This window comes from Leptosomus discolor, chromosome 12 (genome assembly GCF_034619465.1).
Source record: "Leptosomus discolor isolate bLepDis1 chromosome 12, bLepDis1.hap2, whole genome shotgun sequence".
NCBI classification, from domain to species: Eukaryota; Metazoa; Chordata; class Aves; order Leptosomiformes; family Leptosomidae; genus Leptosomus; species Leptosomus discolor.
The window spans coordinates 12989788-13014445 of record NC_141402.1 but is presented as its reverse complement, the minus strand read 5'-3'; the positions used below and the strand labels follow the sequence as shown (position 1 = coordinate 13014445).

The following is a 24658-nucleotide window of genomic DNA, read 5'->3' as shown; positions in this document are numbered from 1 at the left end:
TTCCGTACCCCTCGCGAGCCCCTGACCAAGCCCTGTTCTAAAACAGGGATGTGTAACTGAGATCTCAGTCCCTCTGGGCTGAAACCAGGGGAAGAGTGCAATGGGCCAAACAGGAGAGGAGCAGAGAGGAGTCAGCTCCTCCTGCCCGCTTTTCTGGCCCATGCAACCAGTGGGCGCTTCTCTGCCAACACCCTTGTGTCCAGAATGGGCCCCGCGAGAAGGTGGGAGGGACTGGATGGCTGTAGGAGCCAGCTTCCCTTCCAAGACAAGAAATTGAGAGATGAGGTTACCAGCCAGGGAAATCCCAAATTGACTGGAAAACACTTGTCCAAATAACCCCCACCTTGACATCTTCTACCTCCTGGGTGGAGACCAGCAGGCACCAGCGAGCACAAGGGAGCCAAAGAGGCGCCCAAGATGCAGAATGCGAGTCCACCACTCTTTAATCCCATCTCTCACCCGTGCAGCTGCTTAATTAAATATAGAGAGGTGAGGAGTGCCTCTCTTGTGCCCTGTCAGAGCCATCAGCATGGCACACCACCATCAGCCAGAGGAGGATCCTGGAGATCCACAGAGGAAAGCAGCATTTCCAGCCCCCAGGCAAGAGCAGAGTGACCGCATGGAAGGGAATCCCAGCGCCAGCAGACAATGTAGCTGTCCTGCCCGGCTCAGCCCCGGCTGACAAACAGGGATAAACTGTCCACCTCCCTGCCCTGGCAATTATACTCCAAGAGAAAGGTTCAAAGCACTATTGCGATTAATTAATCAAAAGAGCAATGTCAGCTTGCAGCCCTGGGAGGATGTGGCCCTTTACAGATCTCGGAATTGAAAATGCACATCACAGCATGCACAACGTACATTTCCTACCAAAAAAAAAAAAAAAAAAAAAAAAATCCTTTTTTCTAGGCAGAAGCCTTCAGCGCTCAGGGGACACAAAAAGACACATACTGAGACATCCCCTGCACGGAGAGGGGGGGGATCAGACGGCTCAGGTGAGTGTCACAGCACAGTTGTGCTCAGTTATTTCAGTGGTGTGCTCCCGCAAAAGCCATCAATAAGTTCGAATCTGCTTTTCTCATATCGCTTTTGGGGAGGGGGCGGGGAGGGGGAATATCTGTTTTCCTTCTTCCCGACGCATCGTGTCCGCTAGAGAACCGGGGTGAGGAAGAAATCCAGCTGATCTAAAGGGACCCGGAGGTGGTCGAGCCGGAACGCATCTCCCTCCTCGCCCGCGGTGCCCCCCACTCCCGCGGGCGGGCAGCAGCCGGAGCCGGGGAGCCCCCGCGGGCAGGTGGGCTCTCACCTGATGAGGTTCTGCAGGCCCTGCTTGCTGGAGTTCCTCCGCAGGATCGCGCTGGTCATGGTGGCCGCGGCTGAGCGGCGGGCAGGGTCCCGGCTGCCGCCCCCTTCCCCGGCGCCGCAGGCAGCTGCCCGCCCGCGTCCCCCCTCTCCGCCTTCAGGAAGTTCTGCAGCTGGTTTCCTTTTGTTTCTGCTAGCCCCCCCCCTCCCCTGCTCCACACCCCCGGCTTGCCTCCTCCACCTCTACCTCCTCCTCCTCCTCCCCCTCCGCCCCGTGGAAGTGTCACGGGAGAATCCCCCGGCGCGCAGCCGGCGGCGGGTCCCGCAGCACAAAGCCCGGCGCTTCCCAGCGAGGGGGGCTTCTCCCTCACCCTCCTCTGATTTAACTGTCTTCTCTCCCTCCTTCATCTTCTCCAGCCCCCTCCTCCTTCCCTCATTCAATCCCTCCACCCTCTTTTTTTTTTTTTTTATTTCCACCTTGACCACTGCTTTCCTGGTTACACAAAGCAACTTGGGAGCAGAAATCCAGGTTGGCAACTTGGCGCTCAGAGAGCTGTAAATCACCCCTGGTCCATTCGCAGCAGAAGTCTTCCATGAAGGGCTCACCTCCAAACGGTCCCCGCACACCCGGAGGTGAAGCAAGAGCCAGATGAATGAGAGAGAGGCTTTGTGCTGGGAAACGCTGCACCAGAGAAAAATATTCTCCTGGGAGGGAGATAGCAGCTGGAATTTTGAGGGAAGCCACTGGGCTGCAGCCCCAGGCAGGCAAGCAGTATGCTCCCTGCTTCTGCTTTCTCCCCCTCGCCTGCTCAAGTGATCGAGTCTTCCATGCCTCAGTTTCCCCAGCCATTCTATTGAGGAAGAGCAAAAAAATCTGGCTTGCCTCCATGAAACACTGATATTTCAGGAGATTAAAGAAGCGTGTGAGTGTTTGATGAAGGACTAAGAACATTGCCACCTGCTAAAACAAAATGCCCATCTGCCATGCATTCAGATTATTGCTGTTCATGCTACCTCATCATGGGAGATAGTTTGAGGAAAAAAACAGTCTTTTTTTTTTCCCTAACCTGCATCTACTGGTCCATGTGTGCTTTTTGAGGGGGAGAGATCTTCTGCTATACCAAACCAACAGGTGCCTGGACTTGCAGCTGGCAAGTTCCAGCCCTGCCTTATACTTGCACGTTGTGGTGCTCATGGCATGGGCTGCCCATGTTCCCCGATGGTAGGTGGGAATATTCCTCTGGCTGTCTCCGAGATGGGAGCAGTTATGATGAGACCGCCCTGCTTGGACCCTCACCTTCCTTCTGCTTTCAGTCCCTCTCATCTCATTTACACGTTTCCTTTCAATCACTTCTGCAGAAGTGATTCTCGCTGCCTGGTAAGCTGAAATGGGGAAGTTGCCCATAAAATACACCCAGAAATCTCAATAAAAAGGAAGTACATTAAAGCCAGATCAGAAGGAAGTGCCTGCCCTCCTTCCCACTGTCTCTTCATTTCAAAACAACTTATTTTTTTTCTGCAGGTGTTTACTAAGCATCCCCTAAGTGATCAGGAACAACAAAAAACAAGTACAAACACTGATGCTGGCCTCACTCTGTGGGCTGCTCAGATGCTGTCACAATGCATTTTTTTTCTTTCTAAATTTGGTGAGAAGATGCAAGAGATCAACCACAAAAGGTGCCTGTTGCTAAAAAAGAGCCTGTCCCAGCCCTGCAAGTACTTACAGGAGTAATGAGGTGTAAGCATGTGAACACTCCTGTTGACTTCACTGCGATTGCCCACAGAGTTGAAATGAAGTATGCACCTACAGGGTTTTGTCTTTGGAGAGAATCAGCCCAAACCTGCCACTGACTTCCATGGTCCAAGCCAGCCAAGGATGCAAGACGGAGGAGCCCTGGCAGGTAGAGACATAGCTAGCAGCCATTGGCCAGCATCAACTGGGGGCTGAATGAAATCAAAGCAACACTCTTATATCAGGCAGAGATGCCAGGCGATCCACAGGGAGCTGAGGAGGGGCAAGGAGGAATGCAGGCACTGTCACCAGGAGAAGACTTCCATCCTAAGCCCAGGACTGCCTGCCTTTCAGAGATGGGGGCCTCCAATGAACAGGGCTGACAAAAACCATGCTTGGATGATGAAATCCAGGACCAGAGAGAGGTCATGACATTAGCTCTTACTGGTCTAAGGTGCTAAGGTCATTTGGAAACACAAGAAGTGAAGCAGTGAGGAAAGACATCCCTACATTGCAACAGGCAGCAGGCTGAACTCTGCAGTGCTCCTGGGGAGAGAAATTCCCGGTACTGAACTCTGCCTGGAAAATCCTCCTGCCTTCACAAGGTGGCTGTGCTACCTGACCTCTGGGGAAGGTTTCCTGCCCTTCTCCCTAGCTTTCATCTTCGAGAAAGACACCAGATATAACAAGAAAACTCGTCCTTCCTCCAGGATCAGCAGGGTCCTGCAGGACCACAGGGAGAGAAGAGCAGAGCAGCACCCTCTTTCTAACCTCACAGCTTGCAAGAAGTGACGGAACTGTGGACTAAGTGACACACGGACAGAGTCACCATCCCCATCTCCATGGGGCAGGGAGCATTTAAATCCACTAATTGAAAGCACAAAGGCCGGGCCTAAAGGACCATGGAGAAAGAGCGATGCAGGAGAAATCGCACACCATCGCCTCGTGGAACAGAGGCGCCTTCTGTCCCCTCTCCTCCCCTGCCTGCTGCCAAGCCCAGGTGCATCGGTCTGAGTCATACCGTGTATCCAAGAACAGTAAGCTCAGCATCAGTCCCACAGCTGCTTGTATCCTTTCACAGAAACAAACCTCCTGGTCCCACCAGGAAGCGGGTAGGAGTACAGCGGACACAGGAAGAAAAACAAAGAATTAATTCATCTGTTATTTTTTGGCACAGTTTAAGCAAGGAGAACCACCATAAATCTCTGCAGCAAAACCGCGCCCCACTACGGGAGCAGAGATGCCTGGAACACCCAGAACACGCTGCAGGGCACCGGAGAGCTTCCCAGAGCTCTTCCCAGCAGCAAGGGAAGCAGAGAAGGTGAGAAGCCAGGAGGGAGCAAGTCTGTCTCCATTGCTGCGGGAAGAAGGGCGGGAGTCCCAGAGAGATAGGGCCGCACCAGTTCCTGTTAATTACACAATCACTCTGCTATGTAGGACTAGTTGCAAAATCAGTTGGAGGCTAACACATGGTCTAGGAAAAAAAGAAACAAAAAGAGACTCTAGTCCTGCTAGCAAAGAAACGCAGCCCAAGCAATTTTCTCCAGTGTTGCTGGGATGCAAAGCGCTGTCAGCGTAAGCCCAAACGTACGGTCGCTTTGAGGGCCGGTCCTTTACCGGTGCCATCAGCTGCCTGCATGGTTTCCAGAGGTCCATGCCTGCATGTCAGTGGTGGAATCCCATGCAGAGAAGATGTTCTCACAGGAACAGCCTCACCTCTTCAGCAAGGACTAAGCAGCCCTGTCTCAGCTGGAGGCCCTGCCCTTCCACCAGCAGCCCCCCTAGCACAATGGAGTAGATGGGGTCTTTCTGTTTTGCCTTTTAAGCGGCGCATCCTTCCCTCTGCCATCACAAACCTCTCTCCCTATCCTGACACCTCCCCAACCTCTCTTCACCATGCGTGTGCAACCCCCAGCTTGGCAAAAATCAACCGCTGCCAGCCCCTTGGGAGCCCCAGTTCAGTGAAAGGGGCACACCAGTTGGTAGGTCAACTGTGTAAATGGTGTGATTCGCACATTAGCCTGATGAATAGGGCTTGCCCACCTCATCTTCATCCCTAATTCCCAGTTAGCTCAGTCCAGCTTACCCTGCCAGCACTCACTTTTGGGTAGTGAAATACAGAGGCCAAAATGGGCAGCCAGAGAGAATCCCAAGGAAACAGGGTGTCTTAACAGCCAAAAGCAGCACCTTGTCTCCTTCACACCAGACCAGCTCATTACAAGCTCCAGAAGTGTGCTGCCAGGAGGGCAGGGCGTCTCATCTGTGCAAGCAGCTCAGGGTGCAGGGGCAGGAGTCCAGTCCCAATGATACTCCGCAGCGATCCTTCCTCTGCCCATGAGTCAGGAGGAGACGTTCCCAAGCCAACATGTGACCCTCACGGGTGTTCAGGGAGGGGGTGCTGTAGGCGAGAGCTGTCTTGGCTCAGAGCTTTTGCCTGGCCCACGCGCTCAGGGGAGCACCACGAAGAACATGTTTAATTGTGGGCTGGGTCCAAAGAGTCAACAAACATTGTGTCATGCTAAGCCTGAAGTATTTGGCTTGGGATCAATGATGACTTTCTTCCTATGACATCCAAAGAGGCAGAAATGAGATGGAGAGGAAGCTGGGTCTAGAAGTAACATCCCTCTTCCTCTACCCCACCACTACCCCTCACCCTAGCAAAGAATGGAGGAGGGACCCGCCCTGTGGAGCACTCCGTGAGTACATCCATAAACCTAAAATCCCAAGAGTTTGCTTCATCTCACAGTGAGAGTGGAAGGTGCAAGCTTACAAGCCTTGTAAGAGAAGATGCTTTTTCTCCAAAGGTGATATGAATGAGGACAAAGGATGAGGGAATCAAGGGAGAAGGAACCAAAAGGAACATCTGAAAGCTGGATTTAAAGTAGTGGGAGAAGGAAAGCAAAGAGAGGTGGTGTAAGCATTATCCAGGCAGCCCAGCATGGTTAAAGGAGATCAGAGACCCTGTTGCGCTAGGTGCTGTGCAAACAGGGAGAGATACCACCTAAGCCGCTGTGGTGAGCTGCCATCCGGGTTTTCCAGACCAGGGCCAAGGCCAAGTGACTCAGCCAAGCCCTTGAGGAATGCAGCTGGTCCAGCACGTTGAGCCAGCATGGTTCCTGCAGTGTGCACTGTATCTATATATTAGGTTAAATCAACAAAACCATTGGGAAAGAGACAGGAAGACAAAACAATGGCTGCAGATAAGACACAGCCAGCCCACGAAGAAGGTTCATTACAGGACAAGAGGAGAAGCATTGGCCCTGAGGAGACCCGCTCCATCTCTTCAGGATGCCTCTCCACCACAGGGCTACGAAGCAGGACAAAGGACTCCAGCAGGGATGAATAAGCCATAGGCAACTGCTGCTAAAAGGTAGTGCCGGCAGACACTGTAGAAAACGTCTAAAAAAGGCCTTTTTATACAGCGTCACATTGCCTTGTCACTAGTCTTTGCTCACCGAGGTTTGGAGAGCTGCTGAGTGAATCTGAACTCTGAACGTCCAGTTAAAATAAATGGAGTGGCCTTTGGTTTGTCTAGGTGGGTTCACTGGACACTGGGCAGCTGAAGACACCTTCAGATATCTCCCGTGGGTAGATTAAGAGGGGCGCAACCTGTACGAGAGACATCGCCTTCTTTCACCAAGTGGCATCTGTGTGATGTGTTAAAGCATCGCCCCAAGCCAAGCAGCACCTTTTGTTGATAGGCTTGTAGGATAGTAGCACTGCATGAGTGCAGCCCTGTGCCCAAGCCGTGCTACTCAGCTGACCAGCACACCACAGCTTTCAAGAAGTGAAATACAGCTTCTGCCCGATATAAACTTATTAGCTCATCTGCAGCTGGCTCGAGGCTCTGATGTAGCACTGTGTTGTGCAACACAAGCAGTTTTAGCGACCATTAATCCCTGCCTCGCGCTGCTGGGCTGCTTACTCCAGCTGGGTCAAGGTAGACTAACGGATACGAAGAAACCCTCAAGCATCATCTGACAGTTCCTGCTTTCAAGCTATACCCTCACTTCCAGCTGCACCTTGGATACCTTGGAAAGGTATCTCATCTTGCTAATATCCACCCATACCTCTCTCACCAAGCTGGGCAAAATTATCCTCATACATCCAGAAAGCCTGAAGACCAACATGTGCGTCCATCAAGGGGGAGGATAGTCATTAATGCTCCTAAGTGAGGCCCAGTGAAAAGCCATGGTGCCGATGAGCCTTTCTGCACCAGGGGCAGGTGAGGCTGTATACAGGAGGGTGGAAATTGCAGTGGAAAAGCAGCAGCAGACACAAATGCCACCTCAAGGAAGGAGAAGGCCCACCAGAGCAGGGGTGCACAGCCGGCATATCACATGAGTTTGTCCTTGAAGGCAACTCAGCTCAGACACACTGTTGTCATCTCCTGTTACACGACGCTGTGACGACTGCAAGGAGGCACTTACTTTAAGAGGAAATAATTATTGCCATCAATTTTATTGGGGGAGAACTTTGCCCCTCCCAAATGGCTGATAGTTTAGGGTCTGTCAATAGTTCAGGGTTTGTCAATGCTAATGGCTCCGGAGCCAGCTTTCACTGGAAAGGAAACTGCTTTTGCATCAGAAAAGCACATGCATGCACAAGCACAGAAGACAAGATCATATTTTCCAAACTGTCTGGCAAGGGCTCGATAAAAGTCATTGCACACAGTGCGTGTTCAGCTGCAGCAAGCAATGGATACCTAGAGCTGAGAGAGAGGCTTCTTGGTAATGCAGAATTAATCCCCAGCAAAGGATCTATTTTCAAAACGAGTGTGTAAGCAAAAGAACCAAAGACCTCCAGCCGATGCAAACCAGCACAGCTTTATGGCAGACGGTGGGATGGTGCTAATGTACACTAGAAAAAGCATTTGGGCCTACACCCCTGTGCAATAGCAAGAGAAATCCAAATAAACTGAGCTCCAAATAAACTGAGTCTTATACATCTCAGACCAGTTGTTCCCAGGTGGCTCCAAGTTTTTAGATTACTGAGGGCAAGTCACCAATCAAGCTAATAATAGAAGGCCACCGACTGCCATTTCCATTCATTAATAAATCCAGCTGAGTTTGCTCACGTATATTCCTCTTTACCCGTGTATTCCCTGGACAGTTATCAGACACACTAGGCTGGTATGAACCACCACTACTCTTCCGAGATAGGTTGAACCCAAGTAGTTCCTGGGTTTAACACTCACCCCGTATGACTCAAGATGGAGCTATCAGCATCAGCTCTGCTGCCAGCCCCAGCAACCCATCCCAGGAGTGACTTGTTTAAAGCAGCAAATAACAGAAGGTATTTTATCCTGCTCTGCTGCAAATTCTGCAGAGGATGGGTGCGCCCTGCTCAGGCGTTGTACCAGCAGCAGTGGAGCGCCCAGAACGCCGCTGCAGACCTGCCTGTGAGAAAGAGAGCTCCGAGTGCTGAAACCTGGGATTAAGACACTCCAGCGGCTGCCTCACACATCTGGTGTGTGTTAGGAGCATACACTGGCAAGGAAAACACACACGGGCTCCAAGCAGGGCTGGTTAACCCATTCATGACTGAGCCTCTGCAGAGCACCCAGACAGGCTGAGGACTGCGAGATACTTGGTCAAGCCTCAGGAGAGCTCGGCTCAAATCTCAGCAGTGGCCTGTGCTTCCCAGGTGATACTGGGAAATCAGGGAGCAGTTCAGGTGCCTAAATATAGCTGTCAAGTGCCACTGAGGATGCTTTGGGTTACCTGAGACACCTGCCAAGGCCTGGCAGATGTCACATGAGTCCAATAGGAAACCACCTCTTCTGAGTACCCAGTCCACAGTGGATGAATCCTACAGTTAGGGCATCTCCTCCTCTTCCTAAACATCTCAACCTCAGCTGTTGGCCTTGCAGTGGAGATAACCTGCCCTCTGCCCTGAGGCAGTAGGCCATTGGGATAGCCACAGAGCAACCACCACAATGACACCCTGACCTTGGTTGGGCACTGTAGATGCTGCTCTAGAACCAATCATACAGCAGGCACGCCACGCAGGACAGCTGCCTTCCCAGCATGTGAAGCACCTCCTAGGACATATCTTTGACACATATATACTAGATGACCACGATCCAGAGCACAACCTTGGTAAAGAGGCCCCTGAGTCTTCCTTTCACTGATGTGCACCCTCAAGGTTTCTCATTATGAAGGGCTTAAGGAGAACAGAACCACCCCCGGACAACCCATTCCCCATGCATTTGACTTCAAAGGATGCCATAGTACCTCTGCAGCGAGCCCAAAGACTCAGCCTGATGAGAAGCTTGTTGGATTCGTATTAAGAGAATGGGAACTGCAGCTACAGGAGGTCAAAGCTGCTGCACAGGCTGGGTGTTGCCTTGGGCAGAGCAAAGCCTCCCTTGCCTGCACCCGGAGGGTGGGCACTCCTTCCCAGACTGGTCCACATAGCCAGATAGCACCAGGAGGGCTGCACGTGGAGGATGAAGTGAGAGCAGCAAATCCTTGCTGTGTTTCTCTGAGCCCCTGAGGACCACAGCAGTTTTGCAGTGTCAGTTGGAGCCAGATTACAGTCCCAAGAAGCTGGCAGCCACCAATCCCCCCTGGAGCCTGGGCAACAACTTTCTTCAGGCCAGGACTCCCACCCCTCCCAAAGAAAAAGCTGTTCTCGGTGAAAACGCAGCGCTGATGAGGCCTCAGGGCACCTCCTGGCCAGGCGGTCTGCCCAGATGCAAGTCAGTGTCCAGACCGAGGCAGCAGTCAGGCTGGAGGAGTGCTTAGCTGGGAGCAAGCCCAGCTCTGGAGGAGCACTGAGGCAGCAAGGAGTCTGTTCAGACACTGCACAGACCCCATAGCCAGGTGCATGGGTCATGGGGGTGATGGGTGGGAAGAGGGGATGCAGGCAGAGCACGGGTTAGCGGTGATGGCCAATGACAGGACAAGGGGCAACTGCTGCAAGCTGGAGCAAGAAGGTTCCACATGAACACAAGGAAAACTTCTTCACTGTGAGGGTGACAGAGCACTGGAACAGGCTGCCCAGAGATGTTGTGGAGTCTCCTTCTCTGGAGACATTCAAAACCCACCTGGGCGCATTCCTGTGTGACCTACTCTAGGTGGTCCTCCTCTGGCAGGGGAGGTTGGACTAGATGATCTTTTGAGGTCCCTTCCAACCCCTAATGTTCTGTGATTCTGTGTCAGAGCAGAGGGGCCCGGGATCCCCAAGGCATGCCGAGGTTAACCACCTCACTGCCACAGAGCCAGCTGTGATATTTTCTACCCTTCCTGTTACTGCTAGGAAAAGGACTTTCAGATTTTGGGAAAGGCCTGAAACCCTCTGAAGCGGCACACTATACAAAACCCACGTGTGTGGGGAGGATGCCCAGATCGGGGCGGGTGGAAGAAAACCCCTTTTTCCTCCCACCTTCCTAAAACAGCCCTCCACACACCTCTCATGTCACTAGGCTGAATTCAGCCATGCGCATGGAGCAGAACTTGTCCCGTTGCAGCTGCAGCAAACCTGGGAAAGCCCACGCAGCTTAACCCACGTGGGCAGCAGGGCTGCAAACAGACCCTGAGCTGCCCCAAAGTGCCATCGTATCCCCTGACCACAGCTCTCCCCTGGGGACATTTCCACCCTGGGGGATGCCTGCTTGCTCCGTGCAATCAGTAGAGTCCTGCCATGCCCCAAAACTTTGCCTGGACATCTCTGCTTTCCTCATTGCTGCAGATTTATTGGTGCTGTTGGACAAATCAGGCCAAGCAGAGCTCGCCCCCTCGTGGGGTGCAGCCAGGAGATGCCTGGGCCCCCCACAGCCAGAGGGACTGCGTGCCCCTGGGGCGCAGGCTGGGCTGTGCCTCTACCCTCCTTCCTCCAGAAAAGCAGGAGCCCCAGTACCACCTCAGCCAGCAGAAGTGCTTTTTCACCCCACCCCAGCAATGCTGGCCTGGCAAAACCTCCTCCTAGCAGCCCCGGGACGGTCTCCGGGACAGCCAGCCCAGCCTTTCCCTCAGCCAAGTGTCTCCAAAATCCAGGAGCAAGGGGTTCCCACAAGCTTCAGAGTCAGACTTCACCCCAAGAGTTTTAAAACAGCCAGCCCTCCAGCCAGCAGAGAGTCTTCTGTGGTTTAAAAAAAAGTAAAATTCAAATAAAGGCTGCTGGGCAATCCCCTACTTTAACACTCACACTTCCAAACCCATAGCTTTACATTGCCCAATAAGCTCAGAGGCAAGGCAAAGCAAGCCAGTTTTTGGTTGGGTGTTTTTTGCAAGGAGAAAGGGGCAGTGAATGCACCTAATACCTCCCTATAATTAGAGACAGTTCTTTATCCCTAATGCCATTGCCAGAGCACCTATATCCAATTTAGAAACACTCAAGTATTGCCCAGCTTCATTAAATTATCCATCTGGCCCTCCCCTGCTCATTTCCCTACTATTTTTCCACTTTGATGAGCCCAGCTGGGTCAAACTGTGACCAGTTACTCCTGAGCAGGGATCAGCCATCCCTCCATCCCTCCCCCAAGGAATCTGGTGTGCCAAGGGGTCCAAAGACTCTCTGCATATCAGTTTTCCCAGACAACCTCCTTCCAACCATGGGTATACTTAGCAACAGCAGTCATCCTAGCAAGGACCCTCGAGACTCCTCTGAGGATCTGGAGAATTCGAGACAGCCGGGGATAGACATGGCAAAGAAAAGCCCAGAGCTTGCTAGCGCGGCAGAGCCTCTCCCCACATGGTGACCATACATGGGCTGCCAAGGGCTCCCTGCAGCTCACGGGGTGGGAAGTCCCAGAAGGGTGAGTTTGGGAGAAGCCAGTCTCTCATCTCAGACCCCATAGACAAGAGAAACCTGCCTCATGAGCCCTGCTGCCACTCAGGTGCAAATATCCTGCAAAGGACAGCCCAAGCCACAGGGATGTGTGCAGCCACAGGGATGTGTGCAGCCACAGGGATGTGTGCAGCCACAGGTGATGCAACTAAGGTCAGGGACTACCTGAAGCCTCCAGAGCTTTATAAAGAGTGCTCTGAGTAACACACCCAATACATATTGGGTTCTCTAGCCCTGGTGTGAGGCAGGCTTCCCCTACACCTTGGGTTCCAAACCTCCCACCATCAAGGCAGGAGGTCTGGCTCCTTCATCCTGCACCATGTTGTCCCATTAGGGCAGGACAACCCAAGCAACTGCCTCCCCAGAACCCCCCCAGTTTCTCCCTTCTTTTGGGAAGGCTTCCCATCAGGCTCACACCACAGTGGTTTCCTTTATAGCAATTCCAGTTCACGGAAAAGAGCATAGCACCAGTTTGGTTTAGGTGGCAGTACACTGGTGTCAGCAAGACTTTGACAACATGTCCCCATTCATATGGGGAAACAGAGTAAACTGTGTCCAAATTAGGATTTCTAGGACATTTTCTAATGCAAGCTTCTCTTCTATATGCACTGGGCACAGTTAAATACACAAGGTTCATTGTATAAGCAAACCCACCCCGTATATTGTCACTGTGCATTTACACCAGAGAACCTTCAGATTTACTCTCCTGGCAGCTCCACCACAAATCTCACTGCTCACCCCTCCAGCACGCTTTAAGCTGTCTTAGGAGCATTGTCCTGACTACATCCATATACCGGTCAGCTTGAAAAGAGCTTTGTCCTCAAGGAGAGAAGATCAGAGAACTAAGCTAGCTTCAGGATGAGAAAAAGTTGCCCCAAACAGCAAGTCAATACTTACTTCCTCCATTTTGGGAGTGGAAATCACTGAAGCCTAGCAAGTGTTTATGTAGCACAAGCTAAAGCAGGAGAAGTTTTGAGCTGCACATGAAACTATTACACAAATTATGAGGGAAAGTAATTCTCCATATTTTAAAAACAAAAAAAGGAGTTATTTTTGCTTGTTACTTTAGTTTCATATTTCATTAAAATTCTAAGTTGCAGCTAGAGAGGAAGGGATGTGCCACCCTGCCGTCAGTATTCACAGACACAGTTTTTAAACATGTTTCTAAAGGCTGTAAGAGTGGGAGTGCTACAGAACAGACCCCTCCAGACAGCCTCTTATTTAGCTGAAACTCCGGCAGGAAGCAGCGAAGGGAAGGAACAAGCTGGCCCTGCCTCAGCAGCAGCCCTCACCGCTGGCCCTGCCTGCGCCGACATACCGGCGTCTGCTACAGCAAGAGGGGACCTGGAAGTCTCAAGCGGCTTGGGCCACCCCCAGCATCTCCTCCTTGCTCCTGCAAGGTGAGCTGAGCCTGTGACAGAGGCACAGCCAGGAGGGAACAATGCTGGGAATCCCATGCTGAGAAACCCCCACGCTCCCCCAGCAGCCAAGGCTTCCCCTTTGTTTCAGCAGAGAGTCATGCATGGAGCCTTCCAGTACCTTTTGAAGCTTCCAGTCAAGTCTTCAGCCAAGGCTAATTGCTGTCAGGTGTCAGCCAAAACACTTACTGCAACCATTAGTGGCAGGAGACGACACACCTTTCTCCTCTCATTGTCACTCAAGGGGGCTTTTTTCCTATCGACATTAACAGCTCTGGCTTTCAGAAGCCTTGGGGAGAAATGCTAATGCAAGCTTTGAAGCTGGAGGCGAAAAATCAGGCAACCCCCCAAGCTCCCTGGATGCTCAGCCTGAATCCAGTCCATATCTGAGTACTTCTGGGTAATACACCTCGGCTGAGGTTATCTCTGTCTGCCTTGACCACAGATAGATGTGGTCTCTGCTACTGATCTGTCTGTTAACCCCCATGGAAAGCCGTCTGCGTTGGAGTGAACAGACCCCACATTTTACAGTCTCTACTGGTAAAGCAACAAAGCAGAGCAGAGGCACAGGGAGATGCCTAACCTTACAGCAACCAGCCTGAAACATTGCCAGGTTAATATGGTTAGAGACATAGGGGACACGCAAGAAACCAGGTGTGCTCAGTAGTTGCTGCAAGGAGAGGAGGCAGCTGATTTCCACCCACTGGTCTTAAAGATGCGGCTGATTGCAGCTGTGGAGCAGGTCCAGGTCGCCAGACCCCTCACTGAACTTTGCTGCTGAAGATGTGGTTCCCCGCTTGATCAACTCCCTCCCTTGAAGTTTAAAGGAGAGGAGACCTTTAGGAAGTCTAAGTCTCTCCATTGCTGGAGCAGCTTGTCAAAAGCCTGCCAGAGCATCTGACCCATTTCAGCCTCATGGGTCATCATCATTTTGGCTGCGCATCCTCCTTTCCCACCATCACCCCCTCTGTTTCCCAGCCTCCCAGTTTCCCAGGACTGGAAGGCAGCTGTAGTGTTGGGGTACGGGGTCCCCGGGCCTCACCTCTCGCTCTCCTCAGGGGATTCATCTCCCATTTGGTTCACTCCTTCGGCGCCCTTCTGGCACCCCTCTGAGTCTGACATCTCCCCGGCTGGCGCGGTGGCCCTGCAGACAGCACAAGGGTGCCGTCGCTGTTTCGCTTTTCCTGCGCTCAGCAGAAGTGAGCTGTGCCGGAAACTTCATGGGCTGAGGCTTGGGGGGGATGGGAGAGGGGCAGGGGGAAGGCAAATTTGGGGTTTTTTTGTTGTTGGGTTTTTTTTTTTAAAAAAACCGTTGGGACTATTTTAAGGTTTTGCCTTCTGCCAGCAGCTCAAAATCAGGAAGCGCTGGGCTAACCCACAGGGAAAACGGGGCGCATGGACATCCCCTTCATGGCAGCAGCATCTCTAAATTGCAGCACCCTACAGCGCACCGGTACCAGGGTGCTGCCGCCCGAGCTGCCGAGGCTGTCCTGATTTCACACCTCTCAAAGTCCACTGGAGGTAAAGGGTCTGCTTCTGCCCTGCAGCCGTCACTCCTCACCTCCCTTCCCAGCTCTGCTCCTTCCCCACGGCTTCCTGCTGTTGCCACCGTGGGTGGAAGTTCTGCAGCCCCTCCTGGGGCTTGCACTCTTACCTCCTTGTCTCTTCACTACTGGTGAAGGACGTGGTCAGGAGCTGGTGGTACAGCCCGGCGGGAGGATGCCAGCACAGCATGGTGGGACAGCCTCACCCTCTCCTCCCTGCAAGGAGGGCAATGAGCATCCCCAGCTTCAGAGGGCGAACAATAACAGAGAAGTCCCCCATTCCCACGGCATGGCCCCCACCAAAGCCTCCCCATCCTCACCAGTACTCCCACAGCAGGGGCAGACCCTGCTGGCACCATGGGATGGGTCAGGCAACATCCAGCTCTCCCACCAAAGCTTTATTTACACCGCTGCTGCCAGGACACAGCTCTTCGCAAAACCAGAGAGAAAAGGCACCCGGTCAGTGCCCTTCAGCCCGGGGGAGGGGTGGCGGGGACAGGAGGGAGCGGAGGAGAGGTGTGGAGAGGTGGGTGCTTAGGACTCGCCAGCCTCGAACATCTTCTTCCTGCCCTCCATGCCAGACTTCTCCTCGATGTTCTTCCTCCAGTCACCAACATCACGGAGGTCCTTCTCCTGGGGGAGGGATGGGTGCGTGGGTGTGAGCAGTGCCCCCCAGGGTGAGAACCCACTCAGGCAGGGCTCTTCACCGGTCCACCCACGGAAAACCCTGTGACAACTAGAGGAACCCAATTCCACCCATGCTGTACATCTTTTGGGGCTGTGCTATCATGGGTGCCAGAGGAGAAAACATCGAGCAGGAAGAACATTATGGAGAAAGGCTCACGCTCAACCCTGTCTATAACACAGGGAGGCACGAGCTCCGAAGAATGGGGGCACAGGGGAGAGGGAAGGAATACCTTCTCAGTGTCCTCCTTCTTGACTTGCTTCAGATTGGCTCGGAGGTCCATGCAGACCTTGTGCTTGGAGCCCAGCAGGGCCCGCAGCATCGCATCAGCGGACATGCGCACCCTGCGCAGAGGCGGCCTCTTGAACTTGCCCCGCAGATCAAAGAGCTTCTGGCTCAAGTCTTCCAGCTGCGGGGGGACGGGATGAAATGAGGTGGGGCAGAGAGAGAGCAGGGTGTGGGTTTCCTGAGGTGGACCCAAGCGGCATGGGGAGGCACAAAGGATGGGCTGGAGACTCCCCTGAAGGACGGCTCTGGAGGAAACTCACCTCCTTGTTAGTCTTCTGTAGCTTCACCTCTGTGTCATACCTCTCCTCATCCACTGACTCTATCTTGGCATGAAGCTTTTTGCACAGGTCCTGGGAGGAAAAGCAGAGAGGGATGTTGACTGCTAGGACCCACACATGTGATTCCTCTCTCCTGACTGCTCTGGCTCTGAAAGACCTCAGTCCAGAAGACCAGATGAAGTTAAAACCAGATGGCAAAGGGTGGCTTGCAGGCCAGCTCATGGTCTCCGTGCTACTGGCTTCATGCAAATACTGCCTCGACACATTGCTAGAAATGCAGCTTTCCTGCCAGCCAGACCTTTTTTTTTTTTTTTTTTATTGAGAGATCCCAGCTGCCTCTCAAGCTAGTTCCACATCCAGCCAGCTCCAGGGCACCCACAGGTACGAAGGGAGTCAATATATGAAGGCCAGTCTAGATCCACTGGGCTGACTGATGGAGTCAAATCCTTTCTGCCCCAGCACAGTGAAAGGGTTGAAGTACTTACCTGGAGTTCCTGCATGGATCCTGGGAGCGACAGAGGAGGACAATGCTCTGCCAGATAGTTTTGCTTTTCCACTTCTTTAGCAGCTGCTTCTTTTTCTATTTCAGTGGCAGCAAGCTGGAGCATAGCACTCTGGAAGGCAGCAGGAGGATGGTCAGCACGGGGTGGCGGCAAGCGTGGGGGGCAGGGAGGGGTCAGCAAGGGAGGGAGAGCCCTGATGGAGCAGCAGTTTGGGGAGCTCCCCATCAACACTAGCATCTCCAAGCAAGGGATACTGGTGGGGACCCAATGGCCTTTTCCAGGAGGGAGAGTATTGAGAGCTGGCTGGCTCAGGGTGGGAGGTAGGATGGTCAAGACACACCTCGCCCGGCCCCAGCAGTGTCACATACCTTGAGGTGCTGCCGACGGGCAGTGGCTGCCCTCCTTTTTTTCTGCAAGTGAGAGGAACAAGAGAAAAGCAAGTTATTTGGTGCCTACTCCCCTTTCTGTTCCACTGCCCCGTGCAACCCCACAGTCCAACAAGGCCCTGCAGTCCTGCTAGGGATCTGGCTCTAGCCAGGATGGACGGCTTGACACACAATTTGTCCCCAAACCAGTGGCACTCAAAGAAAAGGCTCCCTGCCGAACCCAGCTTTGCCAACCTCAGGTCGCTACAACCTACCAAGTGCCTCAGGAAAAGATAATGGGGGTGACAAACTTGAAGGTACGCATATAAAATATAACTTTGAACTTGGCTTCTTAGGACTTAGAGCCTTTTCTCCAATTTCCTCTTCACTCAGACATGTGTTTTGCTTTGCACTCAAGCTACCGGCCCCTGATGCCCCTGAGCACTCGGCAGCCGTGGGATGTCTTTCTGAGTGGCCCATGGCACGCCTGGCAAGAAGGACATGGCGATAACATGAAGGCCCCGTTATTTCTTGGAGCTGAAAAGACCCAGTGCAGATGACACTGCAGAGGGTTCATCACAGTTGGGTCTGCAGGCCTGGAGGCTGCTCTGGCCAGGAGAGGTGGAGGGTCACAAGGCTGTGGCTGCAAGATGCAAGCCAGCTCCCTCTTTCCTGGCATGCCAGGTGAGCAATAATTTGGGGAGCCTGGAAGACCCAGCCTGCTCTTCTGTACCTATGGTGTGCTGGAACAGCAGCAACAAGTCTCCTATTTATAAAAGAAGCCACAACGCTGATGTGCTGCTGCGTTGTAGCTGTTTCCTCAGCATTTCGCCCAGAAGACCAAGCAAGGCTGAGTGTGGCTGGCGCGGGGGAAATGGACCCTGCCATCTGATATGCTGTGGTGGGGGAGTAGAAAGCAACATTTGGGTGTGAGTCTGTGCTGCGTAGGGGAGGAAGTGGATAAGGATCTGCAGAGCTAAATGTAAGAAAATCTGACATGTTTTGCATATGCAAATGGTGCTAAGGCCCTCCTGACAGGGCTGGAGAGCTCTGCAGAGAAAAGGCATCCAGCTCAGGGATGCAGCGCACCATTTACTGGCAGGATTTTGCTTGTATAATCCAGGCATGGGCCACCACATAGCAGATCCCTTGAGCACTGTTAGCCCAGGGCTTATTCTCCGTCTGAAAATCTGTACCTCAGCAAAGAGTGCCCTCCCGGCCGTTTCTGTGGGTACTAGTTTTGATGGAGAATAAAAGAACCTGTTGGACATCAGCACCGTGTTGTGGAGTTTCTATGTGTCCCTGAAACGCTCTCTTCTCTCAGTGAGGACAAGCTTGAGCTTGTGGCATTTTGGACACATGGGAGATGCCAAGCAGAGATGAAGGACGGAGCAACTTGCTAAGAGAAGTGACAAAGACAGACACAACCCTCCCACACCTTCCCCTGCGTTTCCACAGCCATCCTCAGGCTTCAAGCTCAGCCCTGCTCCGGCTCTACCAGAAGGCAGGGAGAACTTGCAAGGATGCAATCTTCACCCTGCTCACACTCCCTTGGATCCAGGTCTCCCTGGATTGCCTTTGAGAAGCAATTTGGCAGTGCTCGGTGAGCAGAAAACGAGGGGCTAGGTGTGGGTAAGGATGCTAGGCCAAGGGCTGGGTGATGGGTGGGTGATGGAGGAGAGGTGGCTCTGGACCACCACCTTCCCAGCACCATCTCGTGGCTGGTTGGGGAAGCAGGAAAGGAGGGAAAAAACATCTAACTCCAAGCCAGGAGGCAGAAAAGACCTTCAAAAGGGATTTTTCTTCTCCTTCCCATCTTTACCAGGAGGAGTCAGCAAGAAAGCCTTGCCATGAACCATTCTTTCCCCCACACACCCAGCAGCTGCTTTTCCTAAGGAGTAACGGCGAAGCCAGGATGGATGCCATGATCATCTCTAAAGGAAAAAACCCAGCGAGACATACTTACCTCATCACTGTTCAGGAAGAGCAGATGGACAAGGAAAGGAAAGAAGAGAAAGGGGAAAGGGGAGAAAAAGGCAGTTAGTATCCTAATTGGAAAAAAGCAGAAGAATCTTAACAAGCATAAAACTTTGGCAGTTGAACAAAAGTTTTTAAATACCAACATATTAGAGACAGAAAAATGGGAACTTACTCAGACATCTTGCTTTAGATGGTTGTGACCCTGCAATGAAAACCAAGAAAAAAGGTTCACAGTTATTCATACTGGTGGTGACTTTCTTGGGTTTAAAACCAAAACAAGATTCCTCTACCAAAAAAAAAAAAAAAAAAAAAAGAGGAACAGGTTTGCTCTTATTTCCCAACTTCTCCAAATTTTCATCACATAAGGAACTAGGCTACAGTTTGTGGACAAGAGAAACATGTGCCTACTCAGAGCCATACAAACCTCAGCATTGGGGGACTTCTGGACCAGACCAAATGGTGCTGGGCCGGAAAAAGAGAGACTTGTGAAAGTCATTCCTGCAGGTGTGTCTCTCGTTTGACCCCTAGGAAACCATTTTATGCAATGAAGGAAGAAGAGGGAAACGCTATTTTTAGTTTACTGCTTCACTTTGCTTTGCAGTTTTGCCCCACCTCACGAACAAGAAATATCCCAAAGCCTGCAGAGGGTTGGCAGTGACCCCAGGCGACGAGGAACGACTTCAGAGGGTGCTGCTGCCAGTATACGCACCCATTGTGTGGGGCAGGGGAGCCTCGTGCAACAACCTCAGCACAGATGATGTAGTTGAAAAGCTGTTGTCGAGTTGGTAAAGGCACAAAGAGTTTCCTCAGGCAATTCCTTGCATTTCCTTTAAGCGGAAATTTTACAAGTACAACACAGCATATTAGGGAAGAGATGGAAGAGCACCTTTGTTTTGCTGTAAATTATTTCCCTGTAAACAGAATTTTACTTTTCTAGCAGAGCAATATCTTGTGCTTGTATCTCCTAATGGAAGGATGCAGGAGAGTTGGCCAAGCCCAAACTAAACTAGTCCTTTGCAGATCAGGCAAGCCCCCAAAACACAGCCATCTGCAGACCTGGGAGACTCCGTCGGGAGGTGAAGTGTTAATGGGGGCTCATGCCCGAGGGAGAAGGCACAGCTTGCAAGGCCAAGGAAACTTTATCCTGGAAAATGTGCGGGCCCATCACATTACTTTAGGGAGGAGGGGGGAAAAGTGCTTCTAAAAATGGTCGGGGAGCTGCAGAAGGAGCTGCAGCTGTCTCCTCGGACGGCAGCCTTTCCCCGGTGCCAGCCCCCGTGACTCAGGGAGGTCGGAGCGATGCGAAGCAAAAGCCACCGCAGGTGGCTGGGCTACAGCTGAGGGACAGGGCGGCCGAGGAACGCCAGCTATTTTTACTTACATCCCTGCCCCGTGCGCGCACCCACGTCGGTGGCAGCGATGCCGAGGAATCAAGAGGACAACGCCAGGCTGCAGCTTGCTGCCTGCAACGTGGGCTTTAAATCACCTGTTCTGGGTGAGGGGAGGGGGGCACAGTAAATTTGGATGTCGGTCCCTGTCCGAGGGTGTTTTTGGGAAGGAAGGCACCGCAAGGACCGGGTTGGGAGCTGGAGGAAGGGGCGTAAGGAAGGAGCATTGCCGAGTTACTGCAGGCAACGATCACGCGTCCTACGGCCCTGGGGAGGGCAGCGTTAGGGAGCCTGCAGCTCTGCTTGCCCTCTCTGCTAAAGCCAAAGAGCAGAACCAACCAAGGGAGGGGAAGGCATGAAACCAAAGAGAAAGAAGGTCACTGGAAGAGACAGAGGGACTTTCCAATGCACAGACCCTCTCCAACAGGCAAAGGACGGAGAAGGTTTTATTAGCACCCCTCGTTTCTGCCAGCAGGCCACCCGCACCTGGTATTTATCTCCCTAAAAAACGCAGGTGAGTGAATCTGCTCCCCCGTCACCCCGTAAGAGCAAGCTGGCTCATTAAGAGACATGCAAAATGGCTCACCCAAATCTGGAGGAGAAAATCAGAGTGTCCCGCTGGCTGGACAGGATGGACTGGCGAGCTGCAGGCAGCTGGCTGAGTAAGGAGGTATAAAAGGGCTTCTCGGGTGGCTCAGCAGAAAATCCACCTTCTCTTTAAGGGCATGGAGACCTTCTCAGACCAATGATGTACGAGTCCCCTGTGCACCTCCCTTGGCTGGGGCAGGCCAGGCAGGCAGCCCCAGAGGAGAGGGCAGCCACCGGGGACGAAGGGGTGGGGAGGGGGAGGGCATCTTCTACCCGTGGGGTGGGCAAGCGGAGCCACCCCAGAGGAGCTGGGGAGGTGCTTTTCCTCAGGAGAGGGGAGGAGGGAGCCTTCCTCTCCCTCTTCCTCCCACCAACCAGCCACACTAGATATGGCTTCAAGTTTTTGGGGAGCCCATGCTCCCTGCACACAGCCACTCATCTGCAAGGCCTCTAATAAAATTTCCTGTTGAAGACACAGAGTGGCTTATCCATGGACAAGGGCATGGCTCTGTTCTCCTCCAAGGGCTTGAGAGCAGCTCTGACCTTCAGAAATGAAGAGGGGAAAGAGCTTGCACCCCACAATCCATGGCCAAAAGCATGTGCAAGAGCACTCCTTGAGCAAGCCATCCATCACTAGCATGGTCTTTTAACCTCTCTTACCACATGGGAAACATTTGCTCCTCCCCATGTGAAATATTTCAACACAACTAAGGTTTTTTTAAAAAAACAAACCGGTGGAGCTGCTGCGGGCAGCCCCAAGGCTCACTGCAGCACTGGGGCTGGGGGGAGGCAGCAGAGCATGGGCGAGCAGCCCCACACTACCAGCAAGAAGCAACCCTCACCGTGGGATGACCCAGACCCATATCTCCATGGGTCTGAAGGAGAGGCAGGCAGAAATGTAGCTGGAAACATTCACCAGCCCCGGTCGCAGCATATGTAGCGAGTGTGTGTAGGGGATTCCCATGGAGACAGGAGCCCAAACAGCTCCGGCCCTCCTCCCCCAGCCCAGGCGCTCCCTCCCCTTTCTGCCGGGGCTTTTTAGGCTGATTCAGACATGGCCCTGACAATAGTTTCCAGGCGCCTCTCAGACATTACATAGATAGTGGCAAATCCGCTGCTACAGGCTTCCTGTTTCACCACCGTTAGCATCGTGCAAGTAATGCTGCAGATGCCGGTGAAGGAAGAGCAAGTCCTTGAGACAGGGTTGGTGTCTTGCAGGGGTTTGCTGCCATAGCAGCTGGAGGAGGGAGAAGCCCCTAGTATGGGCAAGGCTGCATCTGCTCAGGATTTCTATCTCTGAAGTGTCAAGAGGTAGATGGCAGTGAACATCTTGGTGTCAATGTATGCTGGTCAATAGATCTGAGTGATGCCTTTGCAAAAAAAAAAAAAAAAACCACCCACAAAAACCCCCAAAAAACAAAAAAGACCCCCCAAAATGACAACACACAAAAAAACCAAACAACAAAACAACTTGTGTCTTTTCCTCTTCAGGGCCACTGCTAAACAACACAGACGCCCTCTCTGTTTAGCTCCATGGCATCTTCCGTGACAGGGAGTGCTTCAGGCTCGTGATGTTGATGCCCCCAGGCTGCAGGGATATCTCCAAACCCACCAGCAGGCCCTGGCGACACTCCTAGATGTTCGGGGGTACCCCACACTCACGAGCTCATAGGCTGCCAGCAGCCTCATGCTGTGCTTGACCATCAGGTACTGAATGATGCAAGCAGGACCTTGTAGCCATCCCTGCAGAGAACGAGGACACACTTCCCTTTCTCCAGTGAGGCTTTAATGCTCTTGATGTTCCAGAAGCAGGGATGCCCCATTTTGTCATGATCCCCATGGAGCACAGCCTGGATGTCCACCTTAAGGCATGACCAGCTGTGCCTGAACCCTCCCCACTGGCAGTGCAGGGGGTGACACTCAGGCTGTGGTCCCTGGGCAGGCTGCTCGTGTCGATGATGCTGTCAATGCTGTCGCACTGTGTGCACTGCACCCACCCGCTGTACGCAGCGTTGAGGTTCCCCAGGTAGATGCAGTTGGTTGTCTGAGCAACGATGGATCCTGGGAAGGGGGAATACGCAGGCTCCCCTGGTTTTGGACTGGTGCCCTTGAGATGTGTTTTTTTCTTCCAGCTCCCCCTGAGGGATTTCTTGGAGCTGGCATGGGGCAGGGGCTGGAATCAGGCTCAGAGCACCATGAGGGTAGCAAGAAGAGGGAGAAGCAGCTGGAGAGCTTGGCCTTAGAAGGGGAGTCCGCTGAGCAAGGCAGGGAGGAGCAGGGGTGGAACTGGATCCGTGGGTGGAACTGGATCCCAAGAAAGGGATGCTTGCACCAGGGACTCCGTGCTGTGGGTTGCCCTCAGCTCTGACTCTTTTCCTGGAAAAAAAAAAAAAAGAAAAGAAAAAAAAAAAAAAAAGGAAGGAACTGGTGAGACTACAGAAATGTGTCTCTCCAGCTGTATGAGCAAGGAGACATGACCTGGTGGCCGGCTTTGCCCACAGCAGCAGTTGGAGACACTAGAGGCCCCGAAGACCTTGCACACAGCCATCTCAAATACTTAGCCATCCTGTTGCCCTGGGACAGGCACAAACGTGCTGTAAAGGCTCACGTGGACCTGCAAACCATTCTGCCAGTCCTGGGGTGCCAGCTTGCTGGAGCGGTTGTCCCCTCCTGCTGATGGTACTGAGCAGTGACCAGTGTGTCCTGCCAGGTTGCAGGGCTACGGACACCACATTCCCACCCTTCTCTTCATGCATTTTACTTTTACTCATCACCAAGTTTGGACGAGACCCTGTAGGAACAGAACAACTCCACATGGACATGCACAAGTACCCACAGGTGCTTTTGATATAAACACCATCCTTGAAGAGAAACAAGGCATTTTATTGATCCCTTCCACTCCAGAGGGACATTCTTCAGTGTGGGCTGCTGGAGGGGTTTGCAACTCATTGCAAGCTGGAGCCAGGAGGAAGGCAGGCGTTTCAAACTGAAAACACAAAGGGGTTAAGAACAGCTGCAGGGAGAGGGAAAATAACAGAAAACCCCTCTGGATTAAGCCCCTTCTGACCACGGTAGCACCTGGGGCTTCAGTCTCCAGCGATGGAGAGGTTGTTTTCATAGCCAAGGTTGGGATCGTTCGGTTCCCAGATCAGTCACAGGCACACACCTCACTCCTCGCAGGAGCTTTTCCCACTTCCACCAAGGACACTTGGACCAGAAGGTGCCTCAGACACTGCCACAGCATGGCCCTTTCTCCACAGCCCCAGGCTGAGTTGGCAGGCCCTCTGGAAAGCCAACACCTCTGCCCAACGCTGGCCCGTGCCCAGGCCTTTGGCAGCTGATGTGTCCAGGAGGTGATCCCTCTGGCATTCCCACCAAGCCTGCCCCTGGATAGTATTACCACAGTGACCTGACACCTGATCACAATCCTCCATGTATCTGTGCGTCCTCAAAGCCTGCTAAAGACGAGGACATGACCCAGAACATGTCTGGAGAACAGGCTGAGACCTCTGTGTGCTCAAATGAGCATGGTTGCAGCATGTCTCTCCTCTCAAAAGGTCTTTGAGGCTCCTGTGCCAAAACGAAGCAGCAGAGAGAACATGGTGTTAGTGCAAAGAAAAAACGTGGCCATAGACCTCAAGAAAAAGAGTGTTAACTCACAAAACTCTTCTGTCCCCAAGGTCAGCAACTGCCCTGCAAACCAGTGGCCACCTAGGGAATGACCATCCAGGAACTATCCATTTCAAGCTCACTGGCTTTTTGCAAGTGCTGTGTGATCCCAGACACCAATTTTATTA

General features: G+C 52.7%; 2 protein-coding genes across 2 annotated transcripts in view; both read right to left on the bottom strand.

Moving 5' to 3' along the window:
- LSP1 (lymphocyte specific protein 1) overlaps positions 1-14391 on the bottom strand; it is a 51437-nt gene extending 37046 nt beyond the window's left edge. The window contains exon 1 of the mRNA XM_086472126.1: positions 14285-14391. Within this exon, the coding sequence (XP_086328252.1) occupies positions 14285-14364 (80 nt within the window). The 5' untranslated portion in view covers positions 14365-14391. The remainder of the gene's footprint in view (positions 1-14284) is intronic.
- Positions 14392-15320: 929 nt separating this feature from the next.
- On the bottom strand, positions 15321-16645 carry TNNI2 (troponin I2, fast skeletal type). The gene is made up of 4 exons (XM_009949587.2): positions 16523-16645; positions 16020-16109; positions 15704-15880; positions 15321-15419 (listed from the first exon to the last, which is right to left on the bottom strand). Exons 1-4 carry the CDS (start codon positions 16643-16645, stop codon positions 15321-15323), a joined length of 489 nt encoding a protein of 162 aa, XP_009947889.2.
- Between the last annotated feature and the right edge of the window lie 8013 nt (positions 16646-24658).

Excerpts from the sequence above, each read along its gene's own strand:
- TNNI2 (XM_009949587.2), bottom strand. The coding sequence starts at position 16,645 with ATGCTCCAGCTTGCTGCCACTGAAATAGAAAAAGAAGCAGCTGCTAAA. Across the intron at positions 15,881-16,019 it reads TACAGAAGACTAACAAGGAG|CTGGAAGACTTGAGCCAGAA; the intron begins GTGAGTTTCCTC and ends GTCCCCCCGCAG. Across the intron at positions 15,420-15,703 it reads AGAAGGAGGACACTGAGAAG|GAGAAGGACCTCCGTGATGT; the intron begins GTATTCCTTCCC and ends TCCCTCCCCCAG.